Source organism: Halyomorpha halys, unplaced genomic scaffold (genome assembly GCF_000696795.3).
Source record: "Halyomorpha halys isolate HHAL.00 unplaced genomic scaffold, Hhal_1.1 Scaffold2082.1, whole genome shotgun sequence".
Classification (NCBI taxonomy): Eukaryota; Metazoa; Arthropoda; class Insecta; order Hemiptera; family Pentatomidae; genus Halyomorpha; species Halyomorpha halys.
Window position 1 is genome coordinate 55,155 of NW_027108041.1, and position 15,869 is coordinate 71,023.

General features: G+C 30.3%; 1 protein-coding gene across 1 annotated transcript in view; it reads right to left on the reverse strand.

The window, feature by feature from the left end:
* The window catches only part of LOC106691109 (ninjurin-A), a 46,710-nt gene extending 41,454 nt beyond the window's left edge, over positions 1-5,256 (reverse strand). Inside the window, exon 1 of the mRNA XM_014436774.3 lies at positions 5,054-5,256. Coding sequence (XP_014292260.1) covers positions 5,054-5,068 — 15 coding nt within the window. The 5' untranslated portion in view covers positions 5,069-5,256. The remainder of the gene's footprint in view (positions 1-5,053) is intronic.
* Between the last annotated feature and the right edge of the window lie 10,613 nt (positions 5,257-15,869).

Consider the following 15,869-nt stretch of genomic DNA (forward strand, 5'->3'; position numbering starts at 1 on the left):
TATATTTTCTGACCCAGTGAAAATAAAAAATCCAAAAAATTTACATATCAGGGGATGAGAGGAAAGATAAATTTGTTGAGTGGGAAACACAACTCACTGATTGATTATATAACAAGGAAACGAAGTATTGTAAATAATTTGCGCTTGTTTTTAATCTTAGTTCAGAAACGAACACATGTCACTCACAAACATAATGATCACTGTATAAAAAATTGCCTCTTAGACCAGCCTCGACAGCGAAAAAATATGAAGAGTTCTGCAGGAAAACAAGGTATTGTGCTTCCTTCTAAATGTTCAGAATAATATTTATCTTAATTTCGACGGTTCTTTATGATTTACAAATATTCTCCAACCACTTTTGAGCCGTTTAAGCTCTTTTTTCTCCAGTTCTATTTACCATCCTAAAACCTTTCAAAACCGTTGCTACTCATTTAAAAAAATAAATAAAAAAAGCACATAGAATTATCACTCGTTCAAATCAACAAACTCGACAACAGTGATTTTTTTAATTTATAAGTAAATATTCTTTAATTATAAAATAATATGTTACATTGACTTTAAAAGATGCCTCTTTCAAACTAAGAATTATTTTAAATAAGAGAGATTATAGATGACAGGATATGGCAGCAGGATTTTAAATGGAACAAATCAAATGTAGCAGAGAAAGCAAAGTGTAAAGGGCAATTTGGAGGAAGAGAAGAAAGAAAAAGAAGAAAATGAAGATACAAAAACATTTTAAAAAATACATATTTAAGAAGATAGTCAGGCAGGGTTGCGGTCAAAAAAAGGAACAAATAGTTCATAACTATCCGACGTTTCGCCCCACATTCCAGGGCTTCATCAGGGCTAAAAAGATTAAGACCAAAAAAAAACTAAGAACATTACAACAATAAGATAAATAAAGGTACGATAAATATTATGTAAAAATAAAGTGATAAGAAATAACATATAAATAAAAGGAAGAAAGACATAAAATAATATTAATATAAAATAAACTTGAATAAAGAATGATAAGAATAAAAAAATAAGTAACAATGGTAAGAATAAAAATTAATTAAAAATATTTAAAAAATACGTAAGTAAAAAGCACAGGAGGCGTATATAAAACAAAAAAAAAGATGAAGAAAGTAGAGATTAAATAGACGTCGTGAGAGAATAAATATAAATAAAAATAATAATGATATTATTATTTTTGTATTATGTTCTTAGTTTTTTTTTTGTACTTTTTAGCCCTGATGAAGCCCTGCAAAGTGGGGCGAAATGTCGGACATTAAATAGTTATAAACTATTTATTCTTTTTTTTTACCGCAACCCTGACCATCTTCTATATTTAAGTATGGTATCTTCTATATTTAAGTATGGTATCTTCTATACCATATTTAATTTAGTGGCAAAACAGGACATCTCTACCACTTTCTACTTATAATTTTTAATTTTGAAATGGGTGATGATATTATTTCTAATGACAAATGGAAAATACATTCTTTTCACATTTTTGCTGTAAGCACATAATAATTTTGTATAATTTTTAAAGGTCATCTTCGATCCTTTTACAGTTGATCTAGATAAACAGGGATTCCCATCCTCCTCTCGGGTGACAGCTTATACTCCTATTTACTTACATCCAATTAAGTAAATATTATAATTATTTAATGAATAATCGATCTTTTTGTTCGTTTATATTTAACTGATATCGTACGTTACTGTTTTCCTTGTTCCGTGGTTATTGGTCCTCACAAATTGAAACCATACAAAAATATTGTTATCTTAATAATTCATAAAAACGTAAAAAGGTGCCCTCCCAAAAAAATTAGATGGAATGGAAGAGGACCTGATACCTGAGGTCATTGGGAGAATCCCAACGCGCTTGGTTTAGGAGGTTGTGGGTTCAATTCTCACCCGGGTCAGTCAATATTTATTTGGATCACCCGTAACTGAGGGAGTTGAGGCGTAGGTCTTTGCAACTTCAGATCTTCAGCGGCGCCGGTTCGAATCCGGCTTGTCGACTTTTATTTCTGTGGTGGTCCCGATAACTGGTGGTGGACGGAATGATAAATGACTCCTTACCATAGTTAGAATAGAGTGGTACCCTATCTCCACTTGTATGTCAGAAAAGACTAGAGAGGTATTATTAAAAAAAATCAATATATTAAGTCAATATTTATTTCGCGGCGGCTACGAGAAATGAATCTTGACATTCCCAATCTGGGGCTGCATTGGTTGTCATAATATATATTTTAAAAAAGTACAGTGGAGTATTCCTTGGCTGTTTGGACTCCATGGGAATCGAGAATATGTTAGACAAGTAACTGAATTGAATATCATGCATAGTGACAAATTAGGCACACATGGGTTTTCTATATGCTGGATCAAACAAACAAAAGAGCCCGCCTTCCGGTGGCCTTAACTCGAGCACCAGTCACATATTTTGATAAGAGTGTAAATGTGTGTATTGTGTAAATAATAAAACTGTTAAATATTCAAGGTAATGAAATAAAAATATAAATTTTTGTAGCCTGGGTATAGAAACCTGCAAGAGGAAAACGATTTTAAAACTTTGACAAATGAATTTTAAGGGTCTTCGTGTAAATGATCGAGATCCGAAACGTGGAAGAATAAACCAAGTGAGAGTTGAAGATCAAAAGATATTTGTGTTTTTATTTTCAAGAAAATACCTACTCTCAAATAAAAAACTAATATAAAATATATTTATGAACTAACTAATTTTACTTCATTATACATCTAAGATAAAATTAATCCGGAAATATCAAAAAGCTTAATAATATTATATTATCTTAAATATTTCACAAATATGTATCAATGATACTTCAAAGAATTATGAACGGAACAGAAATCATCTTTACAAAAATTAATGATAAGAGACCTTTTCCAGAAATCAGCTGTGTTTTGTATGATTCATTAATAGACCAATTCTCTTCTATTAGTGAGAAGGCTGTCCGCTCCTCGATGCATGAAACCAGCCAACTTTTAACATTAAAGGGATGTTAATAAGTGTTTCGTGGTTTTATTTGTTAATAATTAAAGTATTTTCTGGACTAATTTCGTTTATTCAGTAAATCAAATATTTTAAGGTATATAACTGGATAAAAAGTATATAACGAAATTCAAACAGTTTCCTTTTACCTAATATATCAGTATCCTAATACTACATAGTAAAAATTTGGTTGCGAAGTCATTCAACTTTAAATAATGTATAAACTAGCTGCTAAAGAAAAATTGGCACAGAGTGAGCGTCGTGATTACTCAGTATTTAAATTAGTTAAGTGATTGAGGTACATATCAATAGTGTCCATTATTATTGTTATTTTTTAATGATAGTACATTATTCCAAATTATTAATTATTTATTAAATTTATCAAATTATTTTTATCCACTATGAAAAAAAAATTATTTTAATCCTCCAGAATTACACACAAGAAATTTCGTATTTGTTTTAGATGACTATTTTTATTTAGAAATTAGTTATTTTGTTTTGTTATTGTAATATAATAATTGAACATATCTATTCCAAATACATATTAGTTATAAATAAGAATTTGGAAATAAATAATGTCTATGTCGATATATTAGTAAAAACTAAATTGAACAAACTTAAATGTTGGTATCTGTCTATCTTATATTATATATCCATATATAATGAATAAATTGATGGTAAACTACAAAAGTAAATACCTATTTCAAGTTTTGAAAAATGTTTTATTTGATGTAAACAAAAAATAAAATAAAAGACGAAGATGATCAATAAATAAAGAATTGCAGAATTTAGTCAAATCTTAAATAATTTATTACTCGAAAATACAAAATTTTATCTTCAATTTGGTCAACCAGTTGACCAAAACAAAGGTAGGAATGTATTTATTTTTTTGAAAAATATTTGGCCAGGTATTTTTAAGTCCTTAATATACATTGTGACTATTCAAGGAAAAAAGATTTTTTAGAAAAAAAAAATAATCAAACATAAGGTTAAAGATTAAAAAAATGAGAATACATTGTGTGCTTTTTGGCCAATAAGACTGCTTTAATATTTGATTTTAGTAATTCAAAAAACTTTATTGATTTTAAATAGTCAGTTTTTGCATTGCATTGAAAGTCTCAGAACTAAGAAATAATGAGGTCACAAAATATCGTGGAATATTATTAGAGAGTAGTTTTATTTAGTAAAAAAAGTCGTTTAAGGAAAATATCGATATTGTATCTCTTCATAATCCTTTGTTTACACAACAAAACAATTAATTGATATTTTATGAAAGATTATTCCTCCACGAATTAATGTAAAAATTAAATGAGAATTTAAGACACTTAATTGACGGATTATATGGATTTTCTTTAATGTACTGTAGTTTTTCATCGTGTATGCTATCGTCTATCGTGTATCACTATTGACTGAGTGATAATTATTATAAAACAAGTTTTATCATGTATTTGTTATATATGTTTTTTTTGTTTTGTTGTTTTATTTTCTTATTAACCTTTTCCTTCAACTAAATCTATAATTCCTGTCATTATAGTGTGAATTATTAAATCAAATAAGTTAATAATAATTAAGTTAATATCGCTTTCAGTTGAATAACAACCTCTGCTCCGTTTCCTGGCACAAAGACAACATTGTCTGAATGTCAAGATGCCAAAATTCAACACATCAGAGATTACTAGATCTATGTAGGATCCCCTTGGCGAAAATATATTTATTTATTTTAAATAAAAAATAAAAATGAATCTATTTATAAACACAAAACAAATAAAGAATCGACATTAAAATTTAAATTGTAGACATTTTTAAATAAATTATTCCATAAAATAAATTAATGTTTTTCATTTCGCATTTTTAAAATGTATATTTTTGGATGTTGAATATTATAAATGAAGTCTAAAAAGCTATGTTAATTTACAGGTAGTCAAAACATCTAAAATCTCCATGCTGAGGTCAGAAATCACTCCAACAGTTTAGAATATTCTACACAAGAAATACTTGTGTCAAAAATTGACTACCCCAAAATTAAAAAGTATAAAATAAATGTATCATAAAGCCTACCTTGTTTCGATCCATAACAACAGGATAATCCCTCAACAACGCAGAGCACAAACTAATCTCCCCCACCACATCAAATTTTTTTTCTTTGCATCCGACGACCACGCAGTTCAGAGCACTCTGCCGGATCTTGCTGTCGTAGGATCATCACTTTCCACAGAATGCTTGGTCCAATTCGGTTCTTTCAAATGAGGTTTGAATTCAAGATTACAATTTATTTTCCTCCCACTTCAAAGAAAAGTAAAAAAAAATCAATGACAAAAATTAGTAGGCAATTTTTAAAAAATTGCTTGGGGCGTCATACAATATTCACTTACTACTCTACTTAGCGATGGAAATAATCCTGGTAAGTTTCAAACCAGCAACTTCTTTCCCTTATGAAACAGACATTTCATATTTAGGTTAGTGGATATAAGATCTGATTGTTGTCATATAAACTATGGAATAATAACAAGAAAATATTAATTTTCTCCATTAGTTAATTATGACATTATCTACCTTTTATATTTATCCATAGGTTATTACTACTGACATTTAGAGAAGGTCAATAGTTTCAAATAATTAAAATTGCAATAGAGCGAAAATTAGTTATAAATAAAACTATAATTAAATTATCATGAATACAACGATTTTTATCATTGAACCATTCATAATAACAAATTGTATTCATCACTATTTAGTATTAGTTTTATTTTTAACCAATTTTTGCACAGCTGTTCTTTAGAAGAAGGTTGTTTGAAAAGTCGGCATCAAAACCATTTAAATTTATTTAAATGAGAACAAAACCGAACTAGCAGTATCTAAGTTTATACCGATATTATGAGTTAGATAAAAACTGCTAAAGACGTTTTTGATAAAATCGAAAAATGTGAAATATCGATTCTATAAAGTGGTACTTCCGTTCGATTGATTTTATCAAAAAAGTTGCTGTAACATTGCAGATAACTTTTTTTTTAGGTTGATTGTTCAGACACAAGTCCATTTTGTGAGATTTGGTTATTAGAACTCAGAAAACCTCAAAACGTGTATTTCCGCAAAAACTAGAGCTCTAAATTTTGCACGCTCGCAGTTTTTCCTCTTAATGAATGAATGAAAAAATAATTTTGCTCTGGGACAAATGTCCCCTAAGAATAAATACGTTGTTGACAAATTAAGGTTAATTGTCTAGCAGACACAAAACATTTAAAAAGTTTTAATGCACATCTTTATATAGCTTAAAAACCTTAAGTTAAATTATAATTTATAATAATAATAAATTTTTATCATGTTTAAAGGAAAGGATTGACGAATGAAGATAGGAAGATAGTTCCAGAAGGAGGTTGCACGTATGACGAACGATTTGCTAAATTGATTAGTTGGGATTTGGTGTTAATGAATGGATAGATGATCGTAGAGTATCCTCAGTCAATCAATCAAGGATATCAGTCGGTTTTTGTTTTTAAGAACTTGGAATAAGAAAACACCAAGGAGGTGTTGCCTTCGGGAGGTTGGATAGAGCGACTTCAACTCTATGTACCAACGGAAGACATGAAATCGCTTGGGAAACCCGAAGATAAATCTTACGAAGCATTTCACGAGTCTCGTCAGTCTCAACTCTAGACCTGCAGATAGCCCTCACTAGGCCAACGAACCGTAGTCAGAGTAGAGGAAAACAAAAGAGGATACTAGGACTGATGGAATAACGGAATTTTAGGAATTGTTTAAGTACAGTTATGGATTTGCGGGTGATCTGGGAAATATGATTATTGCAGAAAGGTATTGGTCGAAGGTGACTGGACCATACAGATTTTTTTTATGGTGGGTTAGAAGTGAATCGATTGTTGTTAATGCAAAATAAAAAGTGTAGTAAGGTATAGTAAAGAAGGGAATAAAGGGGGCGCTTGGAACCAATAAGAACGGCCTTGGTTTTCCAGCATTCAATATGAAGTGTCTTAACATGTATTCCATGTATCACTAAGTTTCAGTGAAAAGGTTATAATTTATTATACAATATGGCACTTCTACTTGAAACCTTAAGGAAATAGCAACAACAATTATTCTGTGCTTGGAGACTAGGGCGCCAACGTAAAAATGGATACAATTTAAGACCATCAGCAGAACCAGCGGGGACGAAGTGGACCCCCTAAATTAAAGGCAATTTTAATTTTTAGACTAATTTTATAAAATATCGCTTAGGCTGTAACTCAAATAAATCAAAAATAAAATTTCGAATTTTAAATATCCAAGTCTGGAAAAATGTTCTGTGTCTGAATAATGAACCTCTGAAACGAAAAGTGGGATAAAACTGAAATTAGCAATTTTAAGCAGGTCTGCTCTTCGGCTGCTTAAGAACAGTAACCTTTTCGGTACAATGTAAATTGAAGTGCCAGTTTATACAAACGATTTTTCACATTTTTTCCATTCTCAAAAACGATTATAACAATTTTGATTAAACTCAGTATATCAATTTACAACTAAATGGATTTTAATACCAGTTAGGTCTTAACCTCATCGAAAGTACTTTTTATTTTGTTTATTTCAGATAATGAACCATTTTTGATACTATTACACCATTTCCATTCACCATACCACAATAAATTAAAGTATTGTTTTAACGACTAAATCTGTTAGACGCATGCGCATGTTTTTCTTGGCTTACATTTGAGCCTTTCAGTTTACAGGATCATTACCTCCATAAAATCATTCTTAGTATTTTCAATATTGATTTTATAACAATATAGCAGTGAGTAATTGGTTAAGAGCAGAATACAAACTTGAGTAAACTGTTTTATATTTATATTTCTTCCATACTTAAAAAAAAAGAAGAAAAATGTTAAAATTCATCAAAATTAAATATTATTGATAGTACTACAGAAAACGGTTGAACTTGGAGTTAATAAATATATTGAATAAAAAGAAACTCCTTCCGAAAATTAGTACGGGTGGGTATTACAATAGTGAGCAATATAGAAATTTTTGTTTTTGCCACAAGCGAGGATCAATTCAAGGCAAAATAGGATGGTAAGTGATGCGCGGACTAAAAGATTTAAAAAAAAAAATTTTCTTCATAGTTACGAGGTCTCAGTGGTTTAGTGTTAACTACCTCCATATCAAGGAAGGTTTAACCCTAATATATGTGGGTTCAAATCCCAGTTGTCTCCAGAGAATATTCTAAGCTGTATTTTCTTGAAAGTCTTCGTTGACCGTGGTTTGGATTCTGCTTAAAACAGTAGGGTTCCTGTCATCATTACTCTTAGCTGCAGAACAGTACATTTCAGTTCACCCTTTTAGGATCAAGGTACATAACAGTTCTCCTTCAAATATAAACTAATCTCAAATTGAAATGAGGACTTGAATAAAATCAATTTCGTCAGGCTATTTATGCAATTTTTACTTCTGTATGATGACTAATTGTTCATTACCTAATACCAGTTAGCACCATTATCTAATGCAAAGATAATCCAACAGAAATATTTAAACGATTAGACTATTGTCTTTTATTTTTATTGTTAGCAATTTATATGTATTTAGGTTGCAACCATGCTCTACATCGCTTAGACCTTGAGTTTTATTTAGATAGGCAACAATAACACATTATCGTTTTTGTCATTATAAAAATCTTGAATCCTAAGTTTTCCCAGCCAAAGACAAAATGTTTTGACTAAAAAAAAAAAAAATAGAAATCAGGCCACGGAAAATCAGTTATTGTGAATTTTATTGCAAGATTTAAAAAATATTAAGTAACAAAAGGAATTGCTACGATTTATACTTTGACGTGAAGATGTTGTTTAATTTATATAATTATGGGAAAGTAAGGTAAAGATACAAATTGGAAGAAGATAGTTGACCGTATGAAGTAGATTGGAGGAAGATAGTCCAGGTGGTGTTCAATAAAGTTAACAAAAAACCATTTATTGTTAAACAAGGTTTCGCCCCACTTTGTAGGGCTTTGTCAGGCCTGATTAGAATCACGTTCTGATGTCAGACATCAGAAGATGAGACGTGAGAACGTGATTCTTATCAGCTATGATGGAGCCCTGCAAAGTAGGACAAAACGTTGTTTAACAATAAATAGTTTTTGTCACTATTTTTAAACCTTTATTGACCACCAGCCGGACTATCTCCCTCCAATAAAGATACAAATGTTTTTGTGACTTTGGTGGAGCAACAATAACTAATGTCTAAATTAAGTAAAAACAATTTGTAGGTCTTCCGAAATGATGATGTGATATATAAATAAAAGTGAGTGACTTCTTAAAAAAATTATATAAAGCTGTATATATGTTTAAGGAATAATGTCGCCCCTTCGTGTATATTTCCTTATTTATGGAATTTGTTTCTTCCAGGCACAGAGAAGTTGTTGCTAATAATAGTCCAACAGCACGACGAAAAAAAGAAAGTCAAGTTATTTCACTTCAATTTTCGATTAATTTAATAAAAACGACATATAACTAATTGTCAAATTGAAGACTTTATTAGCCATAGTTGGGGGAAATAAAAAAAATGGGAGCTGTTTCAAAACGTCATAAAAAAATAAAATTTGGAGCTTCACATCCTTAAAACTATCTAAAAAACTTAAAACTATAAATAAAAAAAAAAAAACTATAAAACTACTTATACAGCTGTTGAGGATCTACAGCTGTAGAGATAGTTTTACAAAAAGAAAAATCTTTTTCTAAATAAGGAAAAAAACCAATTGTGATATTTAATAGTGTAAATTTACTGTGGTTAAAAGTTGTGATAAAAGTTTTAAAATTAATGTGAAAAATTGACAAAATAGGATAATTTTAACTGAATTTTTGGCCTGCGCAGAATAGCCAGCAAAAAGTTTCTTAAAATTGATGTGGATATGAAATTGTAATTAAAATTGTCGTTGAGAATGGTCAAATTGGCCGAAACGTTCGACTTTTAAAGGAATATAGACTTTTTTTAATACTTATTTATTAATTCAAGTATTTCTTATGACTAACTTTGTTTTTAGATTTATATATTAGTTGTTTTTTTTAATGTATTTATTTATTTATTTTTCTTTAAACTGATCTACTGCTGTGACTAATGTCTTTGGTTCGATTTTACATTGCTATCTAATGATAAATTTGTTTAACGGATGAGAGAGAGAATTAGGGAGAATAAATATGTCAATTAAATGAAATAAAAAAAACAATAAAAATTTAAATATTTGTATTTGTGTGTAGTATTGATATAAAAGGAAACTGTAAAGAAAAACAAATTTTGTATGTTATATCATGTAAATATATGTATTTCATATATGTCTGATCATGCATTGATTTGTATGCTGTGTAATGTAGCAACCCAATGAATTTGGGCAGCATGGCTAAATAAACCATTTCTTTCTTCTTTTGAGACTTAAAATGGATAAACTTTATTTTATTTATTTAAACAAAAACTGAAAGTTTTGTGAATATATTTTGGAAAAAATGATGGGGACTACAAATGCCTCCAATGACGAACAGGTTGTCTATTAGCTCTCAATTGAAAAGTAGTAACAGGAGTAGAAATAGCAGGTTCGCCAAAGAGATTCGCAAAATGTTTATTTATCTTTTTTTTGAAAAAATCTTTTGGCTTAAGAATAATACCTCTGTGACTTCTAGACAATAAGACGTTAGAACTACAACTGAAGCTTGTTGAATGAAGGAAGCAGTAATCTCCATGACATTCGCATGGACAAGAAAAACTCACAAAATAATGCTTTTTCGTTATTTGGAAAACAATGCGTTTTTTTTTTCAAACTGTAGCTCCAGAACTATTGAACGTTGAGCTCTATGAGAACTCATATTTTATAAAATTTACTCAATGTTAAATCAGATCAGCTATAAAGTTGTTTAGGGACATGGGGCTCCTCATGAAAAATTAATGTAAAATTTGAGGTTATCTCGAATTAAATAAACTTCAGGGGAATGCACTGTGTCCCTTGAAAAAAAAATTTAACCATTTTCTAACACAAATAAAGTGCAATTTTTTCTTTTCTTGAAAGAACTCAAAAATTTCATTTAGCAAAATTAAAAACTCTATTGTTTTGCTGGTGCTTATATGTTTGAAGAAAAAGTTGTTCAATCATAAGAATGCATTGTTAGTACACACAAGGACATCGTTATAGGGGAGCCTTTTTGGATTAACTCAATTAACTTGAGTTATCAATCCAATATTTTGTTTGATTAAAAAAGAAAATTAGGTCTACCAAGTTTTAACATCGGTATTAAATCAGTAAAAAGTTCAAATCCAAAAGTATTAGGATTCAAAAAATTATTATGAGATAGTTCAAAAAACTTAATATTTCATAATATAGCTGGAATTTAATATTTAGCATAGCTAGACAATTCAGTTAAAATTGTTGGGAAATTTTAGATTTAACCCCCACTTTACTAATAAATTGTTCCTGCTACGGCCATGAATAAACAAAGGAAATGGTTTTTGAAGAAGGAAATGTGCAACTTTCAGTCTTTCATAATGGCTTTTAGCAAATTACTCTGAATTAATGTGATATTTCCAAACTTTTAATCTCCGTTGTCGCCTTCATGGACTGTGAATCCTTCTTCGATAAGTATCTATTCCATCAGAACGATTGGTCACCCTTATTGAGGGAAACGAAAGCAGGAACAGATTATATCCTCCAGAAGACCAATAAACGATGAGACAAATACTAGAACCAATGGTTTAGGTCAGCGGTCTCAAAAGTGGTTTCCGCGGAACCCTTGGTTGCTTCAAGTATATGGCAGGGGTGTCGCAAGCAAATGTCACTTTCTTGAAATATTTGAAAAAAAAAAAAAAAAAAAGTAAATATACAGCGCAATCCAGCATTAACTTTGCACTGTTTTTAATTATTTTCCTACATGTTCAACCGCTCTAGGAAGCAACATTGAAAAAGTGGATAAAATTGGAAAACTACGCGAACCTAAATTCCTTTAACGTTTCATTTACATTTTAAATTTTAGAAAAAAAGCTGGAAACAATTTTACGAAGAAAGGGAAATTTATTTATCTGTGTAATTTTTTCATAGATCATTAAAATTATTTTAAGAAAATAAATAATACAGTATTTTTTAATTTCAATGATTTTGTGGATCATATGTTATTTTTTTATGTTTTATCTTTCGTTTTGATTAACGCATTTAAGGGCTCCAACTAACACACAAAAGGGCTGGAAACCTACGAATCAACTACCTCCTAACCCGAAATGGATTAAAATATCTTATAATTTTCTCATATATAATTTTTATTTTTACTTTGATATATTCATATTTTTTATGTGATCAAATAATAAACTTCTGGTTATATTCAAATTTATGCTAAAGAAAATAAATGTGTAATGATGCTTCATAAACATTTGGTAATGATATTGAGGCGAGTACAAAAACCTTTCGCACTAAAGCCGTGAGAAATGATTAATTAGAAGTTCTGATTTTTTTTTATTTTTATTTTATGTCAAGGTTCATTTTATTTTATATATTTTTTTAATGGAGCATTCGCCTAAACATGTAGCTTATTCTAAATTACTGTTCTAACCTTTGGAAATGAAACGTTAAAGGAATTTAGGTTCGCGTAGTTTTCCAATTTTATCCACTTTTTCAATGTTGCTCCCTAGAGCGGTTGAACATGTAGGAAAATAATAAACAGTGCAAAGTTAATGCTGGATTGCGCTGTATATTTACTTTCTTTTTACAGTCAGTAGTGTTTGAAAATTAGTTTTTAATATGCAAGAATGAATTGTCTGGATCTATACTGATAATTTTTAAAAAGATACTGTACCTATTTATGCATTAGAGTACTTTTATACATATGAATAATCTGGTAGTACAGATCCTTTTTCAGCTCTCAGAAGCGATGGATTTTGACAAATGAGGTATCAAAATAAAGGTCATTCCACCACATATTTTGATCCTTTTTGAGCTCGAAATAATGAAAAGGTTTTTTTTCATCTCTACAAAGATTTATGCTTTTCTCTGTCTCAATCTTTAGACGAGTTGGATATATATTTTCATCTAAGTCTCCGGAACCTCCTGGATTTTTTTCTCATTAGTATTCTAACGGATGTTCTAAGCAACGAAATTGTCAACGTTTGACGGTGGAATTACCAATTATTTTCTGATTTTGTAATTTCTTATTTTGCCACTACTTGTTTTCTTGTTCCTCAACAACTACTATCCTAAAATTTACTTTTTAAAAAATCTTAAATTTATTTATTATTATAATTTTTTTTTTTTAATGTAGTCCAATAATTGTTAAAATAAGAAACTACATAAATTATCATGTAGAATAATTTGGAATACCAATAGTTTTCCTAAAATTTAATTTTGCCTAAATCAGCAGGTTAATCCAAGCAGTTGATAAAGCAGTCTTTTACTATATTTTAATCAATATTCAGTAATCACTTAATAATATTATAAATATATTAGTCCCCACAGTTTTATTTAAATATAAACAAAGTGATAATAGTAAATAATATTAATTTACATTAATTCAATTTTTAAAGAATTGATAATATAGATATTAAGTTTCATAAAACATAAACAGTTTATGAACTATAAGATATTTCTACTTACAACGGTGCCGTTGACAGAAACTTGGTGAAAAGCCTTTCCTCCCGCAGTCCCAGAGAACAACTGGCACGAAACCACTGTCCTCCAATGTGACGTAAGGCTTCCCCTTGCTGCGGTCGGAAGCACAGGAGTTTTGTTCCTCTTTCTTTTCCTTCATAGTGTGGATCACAACAGGATGTTTTAATTATCTTTAATTATTATAATCACATTGTTAATGCTGCAATTTATCTCTTCTTTATTGTAAACAATAGTCAAATGATATTATTAACTACACTTCTATTAATTTTACGTAGTTTCTCACTGAAAGCTGAATACCTAGTTTGGAACGGGATCCAAAAATGTTTGTAAAAATATTTTTTGGTACTCTTTAGTTGCCTTTAATGCATTTAAAAGGCTTCAATTTCGTTCTCTTTACTCGTTATCTTTAAGTATTTATGGTTCAAATAAATTTTAACAGTATGTTAGTTCTTTGTTCTTATTTGTTTTATTTAATTTCTTTTCTTTTTACCATTGAACCATCTATGTCAAAGCATGATTAACATTTTGTTACAAGCAGTACTCCCTTCCTTGAAGGCGGAGTAGACTCTTAGAGGATGGTGTCTTCTGATGTACGCTGGTTTGCAGCTATAGTTGGCGCTATTTTCTATGGTTGCAGTGATCTGTGTTGTTTCTTATCTTCTCTTATCTATCTAAGTCGTACTTTAGGTTTGTGTCTGAGGTGCAAATATTGGAGTAACGATGTGGGCATCGAATTGCACCACGAACTGTTTATTTAGAATATTCTCAGTTACAGCTGGTAGCTTAGTTCTAGTGACGTCATGAAGCAGAAAACGTCAGTAGCGCCTGTTAGTGCGAGTTAGCTGGATGACTTCTGTGGATGTAGTCGAAGCACCATAGGTGCTTGATGTCGCTACGTGAGGCGATCTGGTGGGGTTCCCTTAGGTTAGTTTGACTCGAAGTATATCTTGCACCAGTTTTTGCCATGTAAGGCAATTCGGTGGAAACTTTCGTCGAGTTGGGCTTAGATCCACAACTCGGTTGATTTCATAGTAGGTGTTTTCCTTTTACGTTATTGCCGGCTATACATGTGTAGTCCGAGGAAGTTCTGTGCCGTCTTCTATGGACTGATAGCAGGGAAATACAGACTTTGTCACCATGATAATATACTGGCTTTTGATTTGATTCTTGATGATAAGGTGGTAATGAGGTTCCGTTGTCTAATTTTCTTGAAGTGGATCAGTTTTCATAGCGAACGTGTGCGAACCCGCTAAATATCACAACTTAGTATAATACGTATAATTATTTCGTGGCAAGTTCAAAACTGCCGACCACACTTTTCAATTTCTAGTCATCTTTGCAGTTTATCAATAACGAATAAATGAAAAAAAATCATAGAATACAGGAAAATAAAGGAGAACAGAAGAAGAAAAAACTGTACTGACGTCCCGAGTTTCGGCAACAATTAATACTATTCAGGATAAAAAATACAATAAAAAAACAAAAAGTACTTGACACACGATACCTGATGGCAGCTTCACCACTGAACTTTTTATTTTTACTTTTTATTACCTCCTATTATTTATAACTAATATAATATACACAATAAGAAATAATCTAAAATATATATACTACGCTCTTCCTTTGCCACATGGAAGGGAATTTTAAGGGGGTAGCCTGGATCCGCCACCTATTATATATTGGGGGGGTCACAATATATAATAGGCCCAGGAGCCACCGGCCACATAGAATAGGGAGTGACCGCTCCACTGGGAGAATTTACTGTGAGAGTCATCTTCCTTATATATTCCATATAATACTCACTAACGAAAAATATAGGAAACGAATCGAATAACAACAAAAGCAAATCAGACCCTCTAATCCTCATTAGAGAAAACTTATAACCATGTGAATAAAGGTGACTCGGCCGACCGAGTTAGAAAAAATTTAATTTCAATTACGTTACAGTTACTATAATTTGAAACTAGAAACTGAAATTATATATTTGATTAGTAATTTCAGCTACTCGATGAACGACTGTAATTATAATTGTGGTACGAAATTACAATTACTAGTTGAACCACAGCAATATCCATTAAATTTGACTGTAATTGGTAATTTCAACTACCAGGGCATTCAAAAAGTCCTGTCGTTTTTCGTTTGTTCGTTGTTTATTTTGATTCTAGAGTGTTTGCTAATTAATTCCGTTCAATACAACTTTTATCCATGTAAACACAAATGTTTATACTTTATGAATAGGAGGCTAAGGAGGATTAATTTAATGCA